This window comes from Engraulis encrasicolus, chromosome 4 (assembly GCF_034702125.1).
Source record: "Engraulis encrasicolus isolate BLACKSEA-1 chromosome 4, IST_EnEncr_1.0, whole genome shotgun sequence".
In the NCBI taxonomy this organism is placed as follows: domain Eukaryota; kingdom Metazoa; phylum Chordata; class Actinopteri; order Clupeiformes; family Engraulidae; genus Engraulis; species Engraulis encrasicolus.
Genome location: NC_085860.1, coordinates 36,155,672 through 36,176,518, shown reverse-complemented (window position 1 = coordinate 36,176,518; position 20,847 = coordinate 36,155,672). Strand labels below are relative to the sequence as shown.

The 20,847-nt window shown below is 45.6% G+C and overlaps 2 protein-coding genes across 4 annotated transcripts in view; one reads left to right on the top strand and one right to left on the bottom strand.

Moving 5' to 3' along the window:
- Nucleotides 1-6,370, top strand: part of impdh1a (IMP (inosine 5'-monophosphate) dehydrogenase 1a) — a 27,658-nt gene extending 21,288 nt beyond the window's left edge. Inside the window, exons 12-15 of the mRNA XM_063197300.1 lie at nucleotides 1-29; nucleotides 599-742; nucleotides 4,068-4,151; nucleotides 5,536-6,370. The exon at nucleotides 1-29 is cut by the window's left edge and continues 116 nt beyond it. Of these exons, the coding sequence (XP_063053370.1) occupies nucleotides 1-29; nucleotides 599-742; nucleotides 4,068-4,151; nucleotides 5,536-5,557 (279 nt within the window). The 3' untranslated portion in view covers nucleotides 5,558-6,370. The remainder of the gene's footprint in view (nucleotides 30-598; nucleotides 743-4,067; nucleotides 4,152-5,535) is intronic.
- A 3,123-nt stretch (nucleotides 6,371-9,493) lies between these two features.
- Nucleotides 9,494-20,847, bottom strand: prrt4a (proline rich transmembrane protein 4a). 3 transcript variants are annotated; one of them, XM_063197296.1, is made up of 3 exons: nucleotides 20,734-20,847; nucleotides 18,126-19,097; nucleotides 9,494-12,856 (listed from the first exon to the last, which is right to left on the bottom strand). In XM_063197296.1, the coding sequence occupies exons 2-3, from the start codon at nucleotides 18,961-18,963 to the stop codon at nucleotides 10,743-10,745; spliced, it is 2,952 nt and encodes a 983-aa protein (XP_063053366.1). In that variant the 5' UTR covers nucleotides 18,964-19,097; nucleotides 20,734-20,847; the 3' UTR covers nucleotides 9,494-10,742. The 3 variants fall into 3 exon arrangements, with proteins under 3 accessions (XP_063053366.1, XP_063053369.1, XP_063053368.1); XM_063197299.1 differs by lacking the exon at nucleotides 20,734-20,847 and adding an exon at nucleotides 20,599-20,721; XM_063197298.1 differs by lacking the exon at nucleotides 20,734-20,847 and adding an exon at nucleotides 19,422-19,998.

The window sequence follows — 20,847 nt, the reverse complement described above, 5'->3', positions numbered from 1 at the left end:
AACAGCAGCAGCCAGAAGCGCTACTTCAGGTTAGGGCCGCTCGATTATTAGAAAAATCAATATCGCGATTATTTCAGTCAATATTGATATCACGATTTTGTAGACGATATGTCTTTCAAAGACAAATAATTGCGCTCAACAATACCCTACACAATCTTCCCTCCCTTCATGGAACCCATGGCCTATGGATGTGCTTATTTGTTCATGTACTGTATTTTGATTTTTGTTTTACCTGTCCAGGGACTGCAGATGGAAATTAGCTATATAGCTATAATCTGGCACAAGCCATCTTTTTACTTCTGTAAACAATGTCTATTGTGCATGGTCCCTGCTGAACTAAACTAAATAAACTAAACTAAACATATTGCATACAACGTAACTTTATTGATCACCAAGACCTGGGGCCTATACTAAGAAGCTGGTTCCGGAGTAAACCAGGTTTAGTCAAGACATAAATCAGGTAATAAAAAGGCTCTTCTATTAGATGATTTACAGTGCATCCTAACCTGGTTTACTCCCGAACCAGCTTGTTAGTATACCCCTCTGGTCCTTGATAACTCACTGATGCGTATGTGCTGCACGTCTTGTTTTTCACCAGTGAGGGGGATAAGGTGAAAGTGGCTCAGGGTGTGTCTGGGTCAGTGCAGGACAAAGGCTCCATCCACAAGTTCGTGCCCTACCTCATCGCGGGCATCCAACATGGCTGCCAGGACATCGGGGCTAAGAGCCTGTCCATCTTACGGTAAGCCACTGCTCTGCTATACCCAGTAGCAGAGCACACACACGCACACAGACACAGACACGCACGAACACGTGCACACGCACGCACACACACACACACACACACACACACACACACACACACACACACACACACACACACACACACACACACACACACACACACACACACACACACATACACACACACACACTTGAAGGAATTTCACACAAGTGCTTAGGTCTCTGATTTTCTCAGGTCTCTCTGTCTGTCGTAATATAGTAGCTGTCGCCGTCTCTTCTCTTCCAATCCCTTAATCTCTCTCTTTATCTCTCTCTATCTCTCTCTCTCTCTCTCTCTCTCTCTCTCTCTCTCTCTCTCTCTCTCTCTCTCTCTCTCTCTCTCTCTCTCTCTCTCTCTCTCTCTCTCTCTCTCTCTCTTTCTCTCACACACACACACACACACGCACCCTACACATAGACAGACACACACAGAGACACACACGCAGGCCCAGACACACATATACCTGACAGTGACACAGCATGTCTTGGCAAGGAGCCAATGCTGCCACAGGTCCAGGTGATGATGTAACCCAGCTTACAGTAGGACATTCATGAAGCCTCCATTGAAAAGGTCACACGTAGTGCTGAAAACAGTATGTGTTAGAGGTGTAAATAATAATCTATTTGAATCGATGCATCGATCCCACAGCCCACAATTTAATTAATCGATTCCTCAATAAGAGAATCTGCTGTCATGAAACAGTTTTGTACAGTATGATACACGTACTATCCCTCTGTGTTAGTTTTCAAAGGCCTACAGTTTGTTGCAACATTTATGCAGAGTAATATAGCGCAGGGTGAATGGACTGGACATACAGTTAGGGCCATAAATATTTGGACATCTGCACAATTTTCATCTTTTTGGCGCTGTACACCATCTCAATGGATTTAAGATTAAACAAATGAGATTTACATTAACAGCAGACTTTCAGCTTTAATATGAGGGTGTTTGCGTCCAAATCGGGTGAACTGTGAGGGAATTATGACATTTTCTATCAGTGCCTCCCAATTTTTAAGGGACCAAAAGTAATTGGACAGTCTAGTATTTATACATCAAACGTTCAATTTTTAATTATTTGGTTGCAAATACTTTCCAGTCAGTTACAGCCTGTAATTTGCAATCCATAGACATCAATAGACACTGGGTTTTATCCCTGGCGATGCTATAGTGAGCTCTCTATTACAACAGGCTTCAGTTCCTGCTTATTCTTAGGGTATTTTCCTTCAGTTTTGCCTCCAGCAAGTGAAATGCTTGCTCAATGGTACTCAGGTGAGGTGATTGACTGAGTCATTGCATAATATTCCACTTTTTTGGGGTAGAAATGGCTTAGTGGCTTTCCCATGAAGCTTTGGGTCATTGTCCATCTGCACTGTGAAGCATTGTCCAATGAGGTCAGAACCATTAGGTTTAATATGACATGATAATATAGCCTGAAAATCTTCAGAATTCATCCTGTGGCTTTTGTCGGTAGTCATCATCATCAATAAATACAAGGGGAAAATAGTATTGACAGATATGCATGCCCATACCATGATACGGCCACCACCATGATTCACTGATTGGGTTCTATGCTTTGAATCATGAGCAGTTCCTATCCTTCTCTATACTCTTCTCTTCCCATTACTCTTGTACACAATTATTTTTGTCTCCTCTGTCCAAAGGATGTAGCTCAAGACCTATAAAGTCTTTTTTAGACGTTGTTTGGCAAAGCCGAATCTGGTATTGCTATTTCTGATGCAATCAATTATTTACATCTTTTAGTGAACCCTCTGTATTTCCTATGGTGAAGTGTTCCTGAATGTTCTTGATCTTTTTCTTGATTGTTGCCTTGGACATGTATCCACCGTCCTCTTGGACACTGTTCTACATCTGGCCAACTGCTGGGAGATGGGTTTTTGTTCACCACATACAGAATAATGTCTGTCATTCACAGCATTTGCTTTCCATGTCTGCCAGGTAATTTGGTGTTGCTCTGAAATTTCTTTTTTCCAATATTCTGAACTCTTGAATTGATCACATTCAATGTTTCCCCATCTCTCAAATGGGTTTCTTTTGATTTTTTTCAACCTTATGATGGCTTGCATCACTGATAGTGACAGGTGGACTTAGGATCTCATGGAGATTCTGTAAAAATATATGGAAATGCAAATGAAACACTTTAAATTAACTCTAGGACCTTTTGTTGACATCTTGGTGATGGTGTAGTAAGGGAATAACACACATCTGACTGGAGAATATCTGAGCAGCCTACTGTCCAATTACTTTTGATCCCTTGAAAAGTGGGCACCACACACAAAACATGTTGCTATTTCTTTCCTGTTCACACAATTTGGATTTTAACACCCTCACATTAACGCTAAGAGTCTACAGTTAATGCACATCTTGTTTGTTTTATTTCAAATTCATTGTGGTGGGGTATAGGGTGGAAAAGGATGAGAATTGTGTTGCTGTCCAAATATTTCTGGCCCTAACTGTAACAGCAATTACAGTGTATGGTGTTTTCAATTGCTCAAAAGCGTTAACGTCAGAACTACATATTTAGGATGTAGGTCGTCCTTCATACCTTACTTACAGGACCTGTTTTCGTTACTGTGTGTGTGTGTGTGTGTGTGTGTGTGTGTGTGTGTGTGTGTGTGTGTGTGTGTGTGTGTGTGTGTGTGTGTGTGTGTGTGTGTGTGCGTGCGTGCGTGCGCGCGTGCGTGTGTGTGTGTGTGTGTGTGTGTGTGTGTGTGTGACAGAATCTTTTTCCACATGTCCCATCATTCACCTTTTTCACAGTGAACACATGTGCAGTGCGTAGTTTGTATGCACATGCATGCAATGTTTGGGATTTCACTATGGTAAGCTAATTGGACACCTGTATTCTACTCTACTCTACTCTTCTTTACTCTACTCTACTCTACTCTACTCTACTCTACTCTACTCTACTCTGCTCTATTCTCTGCTCTACTCAACTCTACCCCATTCTATTCTATTCTGTTATTTTCTACCCTACTCTACTCTACTCTACCCTACTCTACTCTACTCTTCTCTACTGTACTCTATTCTACTCTATATCTGTACTCTATTCTCTATTCTCTGCTCTACTCAACTTGACTCCATTCTATTCTATTCTATTCTATTCTATTCTATTCTATTCTATTCTATTCTATTCTATTCTATTCTATTCTATTCTATTCTACTCTACCTCACTCTACTCCTCTCTACTCTACTCTACTCTACTCTACTCTACTCTACTCTACTCTACTCTACTCTACTCTACTCTACTCTACTGTACTCCAAGGTCCATGATGTACTCTGGAGAGTTGAAGTTTGAGAAGAGGACCATGTCAGCTCAGGTGGAAGGGGGGGTGCATGGCCTTCACTCGTAAGCAGTCCTCCTCCTCTTTCCTCCTCTCTTCACTTGCCATGCATCATACCTCTCCCTGCAGCACAGTTCAAACTACATTTTGCAGTGTTAATTCAACACTTAGAGAGTCACATTTCACACTGTTCTAGTTGGCCCTCTGTAAGTGGCAACATTTCCTGGGAATCTAATACACTGTACCCCATTTTTTGTCCTTTTATTTTTTTTTAAAAAGACCTCGCTCTACAGCCTCTCAGCCTGTGAAGAGGGCCATAATCAAACAAAAAATTCACCCTGGTGCCATCACAATTTAGTAGTTTTGAGATTTTTTGTCACCTTCCTTCTCAGCCTTTTTTCAATCACTATTACTATATTAGCAGTTAGAGATGAAAAAAATTTCTTCTTTCTCTCCTCCTCCCTGTTTCTTTTCTTTCTTTCTCACTCATGCACGTCATAGATATTCTTTTGTGCCATGTAAGTACTGTACACGCTAGCCTGTGCTTGTAACCCCAGTTGCCCCATGGCTGTATCTGTGCTGTTGGTGGATGGGCTCCGTAGGCGACAGTAGTAGTGTAGCTCCTTCTGTGGACACTAGGGGGAGACTCTTTACTACCTCATCTGTGGCTGGGTCCCAACTGCTTAACACTCTCCTTTCCCTTCTTATCTGATTTCTCATTTTTTATCTCTACAATCTTTCTTTGTCTGCATCTCACCTTCTTACCCCACTTTGTTTTTTTCTTCTTTCTTTCTTTCTTTCTTTCTTTCTTTCTTTCTTTCTTTCTTTCTTTCTTTCTTTCTTTCTTTCTTTCTTTCTTTCTTTCTTTCTTTCTCTCGCTCTAACTTTCTTTCTTCATCTCTACTCAGTGACTGTAAAAAATTAGCTACTGTCTGCCTCTTTTTTACATCTCTCTCTCTCTCTCTCTCTCTCTCTCTCTCTCTCTCTCTCTCTCACTCTCTCCTTCTTTCGCTCACTCTCTCTCATTTCATATCCCTATCTTTTTAGTGCCTCTCCCAGTCCTCCAACAACTAGATCTAAAAAGCTTTTAAAAACTGTCTCCATTGGGAAGAGCTCAGACTGATTGATATTTTTATGAACCCTTTTGAAACCAAATGTGTAACTTTCAGCACTATACAAAAGTAACCATGGACTAGAGGATTATCAGTGTTTGTCATTGTCTTTGTGTTGTGTCTTTATGTTCTGTGTGTGTCTTTATGTGTGTGTGTGTGCGTGCGTGCGTGCATGCGTTTGTGTGTCTGTGTGTCTATGTCTGTGTCTGTGTGTCTGTGAGAAAGAGATAGAGTGAGAGAGAGAGAGAGAGAAATAAGGAGATCAAGAGTGAGAGCAAAGAGAGAGTGTGCAAAGCGTCAGTGTAAAACCCTGATCGTGTGTCTCTTGTGGCCGCAGTTATGAGAAGCGACTTTACTGACGGAGGCGGCCATGGAGGACTTCGAGGAGGAGGAGGAGGAGGAGGTCACATGCGGGGAGCTCCCAACGTGCCCACGCCAGCCTCACTCAAACACAACGGCTACCTGTGACCAACCTGACCATAACACACCACCCAGCCTAGCAGCAGGACCTAAACACTGTACTGTTCTACGCACGCACTGCCCTCCTCAGCCGATCCAGTCTAGTTAGTAGATCATGGCTCTCCAACCCCCCGGACCCATGTAGACCAGTGATGATGATGGGTCTAGAAGGGGCCCAAGCCTGCAAAACAGGCTACCGGACCGAAAGTAGGACCACAGGGTATTGGAGGATGGATCCGTGGCTTGGTCCACAATTGCAACTTCTTCAAAGCACTCACCGGATCTACACAGACACACTCACGCTTGCCACCCTACGCTCATTTTAGCACACACCCAGGGGCGGTTGTACAATAGATTGGCCTTGGGCCTCTCCAACTTCCCCGGACTTCAGGGGCCCCCAGACCAGCTGTCCCCTCCCCATTCCTTGCTAACAATCAGTGATTTGAAAGGACCCCTAGCTAATTTTGCCTTGGGCCCCCAAATTGCTAAATACGCTACACATCATAATTCATCACCAACAATGACAGCGCAATGGACAAGAGACATATGACTCTCAGAGAGAATGGACTACTGTTCTGAGTTGCTGTGTACATTTGTGTAGCATTTTGCTCTTTCCCACTTTGGTCTCACTATCGGCACACTAGTATCCAGCCTCATTGTTTCTGTACCGTGTGTGTGTGTGTGTGTGTCTGATATTTAGCATAGCTGTGCAATGGAACACTTTGACTTGTAGCAGAACACACACACACACACACACACACACACACACACACACACACACACACACACACACACACACACACACACACACACACACACACACACACACACACACACACACACACACACACACACACACACACACACACACACACACACACACACTTGAGGGACGAGTGTTTAGGTCTCTGTTTTTCTACAGCGAATATAATAGGATCCCTTTGCCCATGCAAAGCCACAAAAAGACTCTAACAGACCAAAGAGGAGCAGGAAGTTAGCAGGCTGTTAGTAGGCCTATGTACCACTCACTCTCTTACATTATCCAGAGCTTCTATGTGTTGTCCATACTCGTTTACTTATCAGATGAATGTCAAATGCCCTCTTGAACAAACCGTGAAAGATTGGTTTCATGACAGGTTACATAATATGACAACATCCATTAGGCCTACATGTGAACTAGCATTAGCTTGTGGAGCTTGTGTGCTAGCCTACTTCCGGTATTTATTTTCCCTCCCATCATGCCTTTCGGTGAGCTGGGCTGCGTGGAAGGTATAGGGGAAAGGCTATCGATATTGAACACTAGATGTTGCGTTGACTACCCCTGTGTGTCCACCTGATTATCCATGGTTACAAAGGCAGTTCCATTTCTGTTTTTCAGTTTCTGGTCGCTAGTGCTAAATCATTCTTGACTGTGGGAGAAGTCTAACTGGGACTAGCAGACCAGAAATTCTGAGTACGACAATGTCAAATAAGGTGGACTGGAACGAATGGCTTACTTTGATGGCTGCCGTCTTTACCGAGTGATAATGCTGTTTGAATGAACATCAAGGAAATACACAAATTATCCTGCAGGTGGCGATAAAATAAGATCTTTGGTGACAGTGTGAAAAACTATAGGCCATAGTATTGTATGTTCCAAGATCGCAGTGCCCAAGGCTTAACCATGCTCAGGGAAGCTGACAGAGACAAAGGGGTCAGTTGCCCCGGGCCCAGGGAGAGGAGGGACCCAGAATTGTGTCCTCATTACATTGAAGCCTGACGGAGGGGCCTCATAACAGGATTTTGTGCCGGGCCCAATCAAGGCTATCAGTGGCCCTGACAATACTGGATACAGTCTATGGGTCAAACGCAACATCTAGTGCTCTGTATACCCATGACCAGAGGCTTGTAACTTGTTAAGCTTGACTGACTTTCAGGGATTTGTTCTGCCTGAACGCCTTACAAAATAGACATTCTCGAGAGACTGTGTAATTTGCACCACAGCTTTAGGTTGATGTCCCACCACCATGTTGTTGATGATGCATAACTGTAAAAAGCTATGTCAATAAATCGTTTCATAGTAATATGAAATCATGCTCTCTGTTTGTAAATGATTTTTTTTCTGCATAGGTAGTTTCAAATTATTATTCTTCAGAGTGTATGGTGTGGAACACTTAGCAATTTTTACTTATTCGTGGAGTTACAGCATACTCAATAGTCAACAGAAAGCAATTCATCTGACAATTTTCAGACCTGCTATGGTTCACTGAGATGTGGACAAAACCCCCCTCTTTCAATGTAGTTCTAGCTAGCCCATGCCAGTTTCAGGATTTTAGATTTGGAAATCAATATTTAATTTGCAATTATTTATAGATGTGATCGTCTATTTTGAAATAGACATTTGCTACATCCCTTTTTGTCGGTTGCAGACAACTTAACTCGTTTTAAAGTCAATGTGGCATCTTAAACATATGGGGTGATTGTATAGACAGGGCTGGTTTCACTTTGTGTGTGTGTGTGCGTGTGTGCGTGTGTGTGTGTGTGTGTGTGTGTGTGTGTGTGTGTGTGTGTGTGTGTGTGTGTGTGTGTGTGTGTGTGTGTGTGTGTGTGTGTGTGTACGCGCACGCTCGTCTGTGACTGTATTTAAGTGGAAGAGACAGCTAACCGAATGCAGCAAAGATTACCTTAGATGTCATCAGTTTTCTTGTGCAATTGTTTGTGCAGTAGGCAGATGTCTTTTCAGGGGGAGGGAGGGTATTTGTCCTCGACTGGAGAATTGTTTCATGTCTGGATCCTCATCTGACCTTGTGGAAATTAAATCGATGTCTGTAGGGCCGGATGCAGATGGCCTGGGGCACCTAGGCTACAGGTTGCTGTGGGGCCCCTGGGAGAACACATTTTGTGTCAAATTTACATAGACAGTGTCATAATTACAAGCTAGGAATTAAGGATAATACAGTATGTATACCAACTTTACTCAACACCATAGATCAAGTTTTCAATATTCCCTCTTGTCATAATTCTGCAATTTTTCACTTGTGTCCAATCAGGGGGCCCTGACAGGTGGGGCCCCCTAGGCTGCAGCCAGATCTAGCCTGTGCAATCTGAATGTCTGAGCAGTGGGCAAGTCACAACTCCGATGACACCCACTAACATCGGTGATGCTTTGTTGTAAAAGCTGTCTGTCTGCATGTCACTGGTGGCAAAAACATGTCCCACCTATTGGCAAAAACATGTCCCACCTATAAAAGTCACAATTACTTTTTCATGAACAATAATAAGCCTGTGTAGTGATCAAGGGGTCTGTTACACAAATGTACAGTTGTTTGAAAGTTTTAATTGTAGTTTTAATAGTTGTCATTGTTGTAAACCTGCCCACACCGTGTAAAACCTGCTGTCCTAAGACCTCATTTGAATAATATCACAATGACGTGGAAGAACATATATGTTCTACAGAACTGCAAATTGTGAGCTTCAAACAATATTTACTATGAGAGTTTTAGGTGTTTTACATGTTTTAAATTATTTTCTTTTTTACATCCTGTAGAATTATTAATTACAAATCTGCATTTTAAAACAAAAAACATATATATTTTTTTGTTTTAGTTGTGTGTGGTGCTGACAAAAACAAAGTAAGAGGCATGGAAAACCCCTATTTTATGGAAAAAGTAATACATTGCTTCACAGTCAAGACCTTCATCTGCCAAAATAGACTTCTATATTTCTTATTTGAGCTACTTTTTCTCTCAAAATTAAAACCTGTTTTTGCCACATTCTCAAGAATCAGTGATGCCCATTACTTTTTCTTTGTCTCTCTCCCCCTTCATCCTTTCATCTCTCTCTCTCTCTCTCTCTCTCGCTCTCTCTCTGTCTCTCTCTCTCTCTCTCTCTGCCGGTTCTAGTCAACACTAGGGAGCAGCATAGGCACAAACTATTAAGCCAGTCAGTCAGCCAGTAGAAGGTGTTGAGGCGTACTGACCCACTTGTACAATGTCACATTGATTTGGGAGAGAGTGTAAGCTGCCAAATATGCTATTTCAGGCAAAAAGCCCTCAGCATGTTTTAGCGCCTAACTCCACTAATTCCCATGTGAACTTGGAACTGAAAAGCTTAAGAGGGTGACGAATTAAGTTAACAACGCTTGGCTATGTTTATTTCTGGATCTTTATTTTGGCATTTTCCACTCACCTAATATATGGCAATATCATTTCTTGCATAGGTGTCTATGTTGTACATGAAAAACAGTACATAAACTATTACCATATAGCTTCATCACAGTTTCCTTAAGCAAGTAAGCATTAAGCAGCACAGCATGGTGAAAAAGATTCTTTGGGATGAAATGAATGCAACACTTGGGCGTTCAGATTAAGGGTGTGCAAAGCTCGGCACAGCTACACAGAGATCCACATTGTTCACAGCTCATTTGACACCGCAGTCTCATCTGAGAGAGAAAAATAAAATAAATTGGACTGTGGCTTGGTCTTAATGAGGAGTTTCCTCAAGCCAAAGAACGTGCATTATCCTCAATGACCTTATTTTTTCCTTAATCTACATGTGCCTATCATCAGTAACCCTTACTGTATATTGCATCATTATTGCTAAAAACCAAATATACATACTTGTAAATTTTATCCTCTTATATAAACATTACATCTATTTTATAAGTTAATAAAAATCTGAAATTGTAGAACAGCTTTGAATCTGACATTTCATAACCTGCATTTTTTCTTCTGGTTGCCAGGTAGCTGCATTTTCATAAAATGAGCACAAGGTGGCGCATGAAACTTGTTCAGAGTTCTGGGGAAGCTTCAAAAAATCCATTGAATTCCATTTACAATCCATGGACGCTAGTCCCTCTCTCTTTCCAACGTATCCACTGTGTGTACACCTCCGGGCAGCATTAAAACAAGATGATAAAATCCATACGAGTTAGTCCAGCTCTTGTCCAATGGGTCCACTGAGTGTAATTGGAAGTGCACCTCCAAACAGACATGCAGCCTCTACAGCGAATCATAATAGTATTCCTTTGCCTTGCGCAAAGCTACAAAAAGACTCGTACAGACCAAAGAGGAGCAGACATCTGTAGTATGCACGAGCTGGTGCGGCCTACAGCTCGATGGTGTCACTGCTGATGCTGAGAGCGTCAATCTGCCGGCACACATGGACAAACTCGGCCTGCACGGCATCCTCGTCCACGTGTTCCCGGCCCGGCTTCGGGTCACACAGGCTCTCTCTGGAAGATGTCGAGCCCATCGTCGGGTACCTCCGGTGGGATGGATGCCTGACCGCCGCCCCCTGTGCTCCCTGGGTCCCGTGGGTCTCCTGGACCGGGACGTTCCCACAGCACACCGACAGGGGCAATCCACCACCAGTACCAGCAGCGGCAGCAGCACTGTGGGCCGCATGGCCTCCACAGTGGCCCCCGCAGAGCGAGGCCGAGCTGCTTCCCCTCCACGCACCTCCACCTCTCTGGGAATGGAGGCTCCGCTGGGCGGGCCTGGAGGGGTCGGCAGTCGCGGGAAGGTCCACGTCCCCACAGGAGGAGGTGCGGTAGAGGGCAGGCTCGGCGGAGACGGCGGGGCCCCTGCAGGGCTGTCCGTCCGGGGGGCTCCTGGTGCTGAGCGAGAGTCTGGAGGAGGAGAAGAGGCTGCGGGAGAACATGGAGTCGCTGAAGAGCGCCTCGTCGATGCTCCGCCGGAGGTCTATGGGAGATGGGGGCCGCAGGTCCACAGTAGAGTCGGTGTAGTACACTCCACCGTCCAGGCTGCCGAAGGAGGACGTGGCGGTGGTGGAGATGGTCTTCACCACCTTGGCGTGCTGGACCTGCTCCTGTTTTTTGGAGCTCGGATCCGCCGTGGGGGTGCCGGGATAGTGGAGGTCCAAGCCGTCGGCCTCCGTCAGGCGCTGGTCGGCGAGCGTGTACAGGGGCACGCTCTCGCTCTCCTTGCGGGTCAGGCTCGGGCCCATCTTCTTGTCGCTGGAGCGCAGGGACCAGCCGAGGGACGGCTTGGCCGAGCTGCTGATGTCGCCGCCCCCTGACCTCCAGGAGAAGCCGGGCCAACAGGGCAGTTTGGGCATATCACCACTGCCTCCCGACTTGCCCCCACAGCACAGCAGGGGATGCGTGATGATCAGGGCAAGGGTGAGACAAACCCCGGCCTCGCAGACCCGCATGCTGAACTGCAGCCCCCACCAGGGCCAGGGTGGGAGGCCCACCGCCCCTTCCCCAGCCACCCCGGTAGCAAGCAGCATGGCGTAGAGCCTCAGCGCCCCACACGCCAGCAGGAAGAGGGCGGCAAAAACCCCGGTGCCCGCGGCTCGCTCCCACACCCCTGCCTCTGAGAAGGGACACTTGCTGGACCGTGGCAAGGCGTCCCGGTCCGGCGACGCCTCGCTCAGCCGGTAAATGTGCTTGGCGTCCGCGCGGGCGTAGCAGTAGAACAGCAGGTAGACCACGGACAGCAGCAGGGCCAGGGCCACGAACGCCCCGGGCGGCACCAGGGCAAGGCGGGGCACGTTGGGCAGGAGCACCCCCAGCCCCACGGAGCCCAGCGCCAGGCCCACGTGCGCCAGCAGCAGGCAGGCCAGGGCGCAGGACGAGCGCTGGAGCAGGGCCAGCGGCAGGAGCTGGGTGCGGGAGCGCGCAGAGAGCAGCAGCAGCACGGCGCCAAACGCTGACGTCAGGCAGGGGAAGGCCGTCTCGTGCAGCAGGGCCGAGACGGCGGCGGGTAGACGCTCCCGCTGCCCGTACGGGTCATAGAAGAGCAGGAAGGAGCGCCCGCCGCCGGCCAGCAGCTGCAGGAAGTGGGCGATGGCGAACAGGGCGCAGCCGGACGGCCAGCGAAGGGGCAGGCACAGCAGGCACACGGCCGACACAAAGGCCACCAACGCGAAGACGCAGCCCAGGCCGTAGACGTGGCCCTCCCAGGCCAGGCCCCACGCCGCCAGAGCCCTGGTCCAGTCGCAGCGCAGGGGCACCAGGAGGAGGGAGAAGGAGGATGGAGTGCTGGCCAGTGGGGGGAAGGGAGCGGAGGATAGGTCTTCTTCGCCTGTGGGCTTGGCTCCTGATGTAGGTGTAGAAGGTGGGGGAGGAGGAGGGGCTGACAGAGGGCTCTCCACTGACACGTTGCAGATCCCCGTGCTGACAGCGTTGCAGTCGGGGAGCAAGGAGGACTCTGACAGAGTGTCTGTTTCTGACCAGGAATCATCTTGAATCACGCCTAAGAGAGAGAGAGAGGAGAGAGAAGAGAGAGAAGAGAAAGGGTATGAGAGGAGAAGATAAGAGGATGGTGAGACAGAGATAGATAGATAGATAGATAGATAGATAGAGAGAGAGAGAGAGAGAGAGAGAGAGAGAGAGAGAGAGAGAGAGAGAGAGAGAGAGAGAGAGAGAGAGAGGATGGAGACCAAGAGAAGGAGAGAGAGTGATTCACTTCTTTTATACATTTTAACCATAATAATCATTTAACCAAGTGGTTCACAAACACAAACTATCATATTGTTTCATAATTACTGCTTCATTAACAAAATGGGAACAGGTATCGTATTTAACGTAATAACAGGCTACAATTAGTTGTAGTGTTTAAGTTTATTTTCTGACTTGTGTTATATAAAATTATGTCCCTCCTTTCAACATTAAAAATATATGGTAATTGTGTAACACTATCTGCAAAACAGGAAACCAGAGATTTAATGCATACGTCAAATAATCAGCATAACAATATCAAGGGGACCGCATCTACAGTAGTTTTGTTCTTTGCAAGACTGATATTCAGATATTTTTAGGTGCGGGGCTAGAGGCTAGATGGAACAGATTGGTCAGTCGCTCCCTAAGCAATCACACGACTTCCGCAACACATGCACCAGCCACCACAGTGCAGCCCACAGTATCAATCACGTATACACACATACAAACTGTAATGGCTACCACAGATGTCCATATGGTACACACTAGGCTACTTTTAGTAGCTACTGATTTGTGTGTAAATACTTTCTTTCTTTAATTCCTCAGTGATTAAAAGTTTGAAACAGAAACAGCCTCAAGGGAAAAGGCCTTCAGATGGATTGGTGGCTGGGAAATAAATGGAGAAATTGAAAGCATGCAAACATTGTTAAAGGGGAAATGTGCTGTCTAAAGTCGACTAATTGGTTGCTCTCTCTACAGGGAAAGTGGTGGAAGTAGGCTAAAGAAAATGGGTCAGGGAGGGAGGGAGGGAGAGCGAGAGAGCGAGAGAGAGAGAGAGAGAGAGAGAGAGAGAGAGAGAGAGAGAGAGAGAGAGAGAGAGAGAGAGAGAGAGAGAGAGAGAGAGAGAGAGAGAGAGAGATTAGGGAGGTGCCGACCTTTCTATCAGTTGCTCTCATTTGTGGAACTATTTAAAAACACAGCCCGGCCTGATTCTACCTCTAATGCTTAGAATAGCCTCCACTGCATCTCCTCACTGGTCATTCACAACATTACAGCATTATTCACAACATTGCAACATTACCATTACGGCTCTAATTATGAAATTATGAGGGAAAAAGTCCTATGCAGTGATTATATTGCTGTGATTGCACTGTATTGCGCAACATGAACAATTAACACGAACAATGTCATTGGGATATAGTGTAGGTGATATTCAGTAATGTGCCACCCCACAATGTAGCTTCCTAAGACACTGTACCCACAAACAGGTTAAGGTGCACTGTATAATATTTTTAGTAGTTTATTTCCAGAATTCATACAAATGTTATCTTACTTATTACCAACATCAAATTAGGTGTTCATTATGACTGAGAAAATTGCACTTTTCATACATGAAAAGTGGGGTCTGCCATTTTTAGCTGCAAAATGTACTGTACTTTGGTCATACTAGTCAATATTAGTGTATCACTTAGTAAATATTTTGGCAATAGGCAGCACAGTTTCAATGAGCAGTATAGTTGCAGTACCTACTGTGACCACCATCCTACACAGTGCACCTTTAAAGACGTTATTTCCACCTTGATTAGTTGCCACTAGCGTCAATTAAACACTGATTAGATTCCATTTTGCTATACAGACCATGTAATCATGCACGAGAGACAGGCAAAGATTTTTTCACTGTACCAACATCAAGATGACAACAAATAGATTTCATTAAAGATGTTCCTATTTTAAGTTGTAATTGACATAAATTAAACACTGACCCAATTGCATTTAGCTACCGCCAACACAGGCTATGTTGGCAGGACATGCAAGACAGACAGTCCAAGGTACTGGGCAAGCTGTCAAATGACTATTTGGCCAGATTTTCTTGTTACAATTGTGGCACCGTGACCACTGACCACTGAGTGTTTGATCCACTGGTCCAGCCACCTTCTCCTTGACACCATAAGCTCCACATGGCCGTGTGTGACTTCCTGGTACCTGACTGACTCCCTGCCTCACAAGGCATGGCTGGACTGGTAATCTGGCATACAGGGCTAGCCAACTGGCCAAATGCGGGTGAAATTTCAGTTTGTCTGGTTGAAAAAACAATTTACTAGCCGCTTTGACCCATTAGTGAGTGTGCTTGGCTAGTAAGATTAACATCTACAAACCATTTTGGCTGTTGATGAAACAAGTTTATTTAGAGCCCTGCATACAGCACGGCATTTTCCCAGTGGACTGGCAGTCTTCAGGAGCTGGTGGTGACATTGCTATTGTGCTTGTTTCATTGTTTTTTCTTTGTGTGTTTATTTGCTTGTTTTCTGTTTTTGTTTTTTTTTCCCCTTAGAGACAGGCCCACCATTTGGGTTAGCGGTGTAGTCTACTTTTTTGAAGTGGGTATACTGTATATTCGAGCATTTTTTGAAGTGGGTATACTGTTATATTTATGCTATTCTAAACAATGGATCAATACATTTTAAGTGGGTATACTGAAGTCCCTAAAATTTAGAAGTGGGTATACTCCGTATACCTGCGTTCTATGTAGACTACACCACTGGTGTGGCGGCCCATAGAGCAAACTTAAACATAGACAATAAACTCAGCAAATCATAATACTGTATCATAGAAAAACAGGGGCTGTCTGGGAGGCTGGTCTACGCCAAGAACTGACTTGTATGCATGGTCCCTGTCAAATAAGCTAATAAACCAAACGAAACTAAACTAAGCCAGACCCAGTCTTCTTGAACCTGAAACCTTACAACAACGACTGCGGGAGGCAGACTGGCCTATTACCTCAGTCAGTAGAGTAGTGTATCCTTTCTGAGGTGTCGGGTCGGGAGGGATGTTTACGCACATTCTCTGTTGAGCTGTGCGGCCTGCATGCCATCCATTACGTAAGGCTACAGTGCGTTCACAAAAGTCTGCTTCAGAGACGATTTCCTGTCCACACACACAGTACGTACACCTTCGCTAGAGCACATAATCTTTTTTTTCCCCACACACATGGCACCAGAGCCAGGATGTCTTCAGCAGTGCAATTTCTGGTGACTAAATTGGAAACATTCCATATCTCATTTTCAGTTCCCAACATAACACCACCACACACCCACCGTTCTCCAACAAGTCTAAACTGCAAGGGGTATACCTTGGCAATCTGTGTCATCGTGTGTTTGTTTGTGCACAGACTTGAGATAAACAAACAGTGAGATTGAGACAGAGAAAGAGAAAGACTGAAAGACAGAACAGAGGACACAAAGAAAGAAATCATGAAAGAAAGAAAGAAAGAAAGGAAAACACACAATAGGTAGAGTGGTAGAATGGAGGGTATAATCTCATGCATGCTGAATACTGATCTTGTGCTGCAGAGTGCAGTTGTTACCAGTGTGTGCTGCTGTTGCTCCTATGTGCTGTCCTACGTATGGTCAGCACACAAAAACATAACTGGCCATGACAGGATAGATTGCAAAAATAAACTACCCACCATCTATCAACCACCTGAAGATGAATCTCTGCAGGAGGAGCCCTATCTCACGCCTTTCGTAAACTCTTCACAAAAAGAATAGCCTATGTTAATTTTCGTGGTGCATTCACGTTATTTCCCGCCTTTCGTAAAGTCTTCACGAAAATAATAGATTCATTTTCACGCTGCCTATTCACTTGAATTGGTGCTGACAGAACACTGCTGATACACTCGGGACTCACTAATTCGACGCCCTTTCGGTACTTAAGCCTTATGTCCCCTAAACCTAAACCTAAACCTAAACCTAAACCTAAACCTAACCCTAACCCTAACCTTAACCCTACTTAACCCTAAACCTAACCCTAACCTTACCATGTGACGGTAGGCTACCGAAAGGGCATCAAACTAGTGGGTCGCTAGGCAACAGTCGGGCAATTCAAGTGAATAGGCAGCGTGAAAATTAATCTATTATTTTCGTGAAGACTTTACGAAAGGCGGGAAATAACGTGAATGCACCACGAAAATTAAGCTATTTTTTTCGTGAATACTTCACGAAATGAGTGAGATAGGGCTCCTTCTGCAGAGATTCAACACCTTCAGGTGGTTGATAGATGGTGGGTAGTTTATTTTTGCAATCTATCCTGTCATGGCCGGTTGGCAGGAGATAAAGAGGTACCACATTCATTTTCAGCAATGACCTAAAAAGTACCACCTATTATCAGGCCTTCTCAGGGGGAGTGAAAAAATGGATATGAAAGAAACGAGTCTTGTCAACATTAATGATATATTCAAATCAACATATGAGTAATAACTATATGCTATTTTCAAGTGTGTGTGTGTGTGTGTGTGTGTGTGTGTGTGTGTGTGTGTGTGTGTGTGTGTGGGGGGGGGTGGGCACCTATTAGGCCTGTTCTTATGTATATGTGTAGGCCTATATACTGGATTTTTATTTTGTTTTACCTGTCCAAGGACTGCAGATGGAAATGAGCAATATAGCTATAATCTGGCACAAGTCATCTCTTTACTTCTGTAACAATGTGTTTTGTGCATGGTCCCTGCTGAACTAAACCAAATAAACGAAACTAAACTAAACTAAGCAATGGTGATTTTTTGTGGCCTTATATACTGCAGATGGGGTCGCTGGCAGGCATATTCACCATTTCTGAAAATATTAAAATCATAATACAATAAAATAAAATAATTGCTCTGACAGTACCGAGAGCCTTAAGTAACAGATTAAGACATAGCCATTATAATTTTGGTGACAGTAAGGTTTCAAGGCTCTGCGCTAAGGGGTTAAGCAAGAGATAGTGTGGTAGTCACTCTAAAGTCTATTCGAATCAGACCGAAACATTAGTCCAACAGGGCATGGTCAGCTACTTCCTGATCCTAACAGCCCCTTAGCTCTTCAATCGTCATAAGAATAACAGTGTACAGTGCCTCTTCCGTAGGTCCTCTCTTACTTAATTGCCTGTGTGGTTGAGCTGCAGAACTCTGCATGAATTCTATGCCTCGTGACTGAGAGCTAATGCCCCATTCAAAGTGGAACAGGTCTATCCAGACACATTTCCTATAGGAGGAAAGGGATGGGAAACCACCTATGGTCATCAAGTCAGCGTTCTTTGTAGACAGAGCATACCTTTGCGAGGCTCTGTCTTCTTCGTTGGCGTTAATCCCAGACTCCCCCCATCAACCGCTGTGGTCCTGACCTCTGCCTCCTCCCCTTGTGTGGTGGCATCGATGTCTGAGCCGCCGGCCTTCGTAACTTCCCTGGCTGTGGGCCTTGTGCTGTTTGACTGACGTGTGGAGGAGGAGGCAGATATCGACGTGCCCAGGTCAGATGTGCCTGAGGACCTTGCTGGCGCCACTGTGCCCTTATCCACAGAGTCGATGAGGCTCCGCTCCTCAGACTCAGTGGAAGACGGCACCGGCACTGGCTGTACCGATGGGGGAGAGGTTACATCAGCAGGTGAGTCCCCTTCAGCCGTCTGCACAAAGTGGAGGTCAGGCATACGCTCCTCGTCTGCCCAGTCTAATTGACTCTTAAACGGTCGAGCTGCTGTGCCATCTTGGAAAGACTGACTATCCAGGTCGGAGAGATGAAAGGGCCGCTCTGGCTCTTCCTTTGCGCTCTGTGCTGGGTGGGATTCACTGGAAGGCTGAGCAATGGCGTCCCCGGGATCTGCATTGAGGGGGGCAGTTTCCTCAGCGCTCACTGATGACAGTGGCATCCAGAGATCAAACGGAGAGGACGTGGCGTCCATCTTGGCTCCGCCGGCTCTGGATGTCCACAGTGGCAAGTCCGATGACAGCCCGATGCGATCAGTTGATACTTGGCTGACTGCTGCTGCTGCTGCCGCGTCCACCTGGGACCAGGCCTTGGTTGTGGGCGTGTTTCTGTTCAGTGCCATGGCTTGACAGCTTCCAAAGAGTGATGAGCAGAGGAGCACGGCGAGGACTCCATGGGGGGTTGCCATGATCCCCCCCCACTCCCACTCCTTCCCTTGAGTGTGTGGTTAGGGTACCGCTCCGTCTGTTCAGTCACAGTCTCTCCACCATCCCGCTCTCGCTCCCGTCAAGCCCGACAAGGCACCACCAACCGGTTTCAGCACTGGAGGAACAGAAAAAGACAAGTCCACAGGAAAAGTAGTACAGTTAAGAGGAGAGGCTATTTTTAGCATTGAGGCAACTAGAAAGACTTTGAAAAGCAAACACAAAATGGCAGCTCATAGAGAAATTAAAATCACATATGCCTCTTTTCCACTGCCGGTTTTGTAGGCCTACAGCTCGTCACAGTGCGACTCAGCTGTCACTTTTTGCTTTACAATTGAGCTGCGTCGTGCCTATTCGAAAAGCAAAAAGTGGCAGCCGAGTCACGCTGTGTGGAGCTACTACCAGAAAACTGGCAGTGGAAAAGAGACAATAGTAAACTTACGAGATGCTTTTCAAATTCTCAGTGTGAAACAGGATGCAAAGGTGTGACTGTCATTGCATGGACTCAGGTGAACCAGATTAGCAACAAGAAGCCACTAATTCCAATCAATTAATTACTTAAATTAGACACTTTCAAGTTGAAGAGACGTGCCACCAGTCTCTAGCTGTAGACACTTTGAAAAAGAAAGTGAACAACGCTGGTATCACATTGAAGCAAACAGGAAAACAGGAAAAACCTGAGTAGCAACTGTGACTAAAGTCATCAAGCACAACCACAGAACATTTGTACGGTTAGCCAAACTATGTCTGCTTGTCTATACTTGACTGAAAGATGCTTAAAAAAGAAACGTTGAGAGCCATGCAACTGATGCCATTTCTGTCCGTCTCTATAACTCAATTTATTTAAATTTTCACGCACTGGCCACAGAAGACCTTCCCATGTGATTTCTGGTCAAGTCCTGACTGACATAATGTATGTGATCTGTAACCCTTCTCCGCACGCACACGCACACACACGCACGCACGCACACACACACACATAGTGTACAGACACTTACACACAGACACACACAGACAGGCACACAGACAGACAGACACACACGCACACACATACACAGACACACACACACACACACACACACACACACACACACACACACACACACACACACACACACACACACACACACACACACACACACACACACACACGCACATGAGTACACAGACATACGCAGACATACACTATACCAACATAGACAGATATATACAGACCCCTACACAAGCATATACAGACCTTTAGGCAGACATGCACAAACATTTATTCTATACATACCCCTCTTTCCTACTTGCCTATGACGGAATAGTGAGGGTGGTCGTGTTCCGCTATTCTGAACAGATCTGAGTACATCTGCTCCCTTCTGGGTGCCTATCCTGATTGCATTGAGGCACATCAACGAGAGTTTCTCTCTCTGCTCTGCCCTGGTTCTCTACCCCCCTTCAGGTCTGATTATTTTAGAATGCAAGCTCTACAAGGGTGCAGGGAAGAAATATGGGAAGAGAGAGAGAGAGAGAGAGAGAGAGAGAGAGGGAGAGAGAGAAAGAGAAAGAGAGAGAGAGAGAACAGAAGACAGAACCTGCTCCACATTTCCATTCAGACAAGTCACAGAAATATATACCCTGCTTCAAGCGTACTGCTGTAGCGCTCCAATTCATAGAGGGGTTCGCTGCATGCTCTCTCCTGCCTCATAAACAATTCTGAGTCTGACAGCTTTGTCTATCTCACTCTCACTCGGGCTGCAGAAGTTACTCACCCAGGCAGACGCACGTCGCACATGTGAGGGGCAGGAAGCGAGAGGATGGAGTCATTCCTCTGATGCGCGCGATGCGGCACTGCTCTGAAGGATCTGTCTCTGTCTGCCTATGTG

What these genes read in the sequence shown, in the direction of transcription:
- prrt4a (XM_063197296.1), bottom strand. Translation starts at nt 18,963, where the DNA reads ATGGCAACCCCCCATGGAGTCCTCGCCGTGCTCCTCTGCTCATCACTC. An exon ending in GAAGACAGAGCCTCGCAAAG is followed by an intron (nt 12,857 to 18,125) that starts GTATGCTCTGTC and finishes TCTCTCTCTTAG; the next exon opens with GCGTGATTCAAGATGATTCC.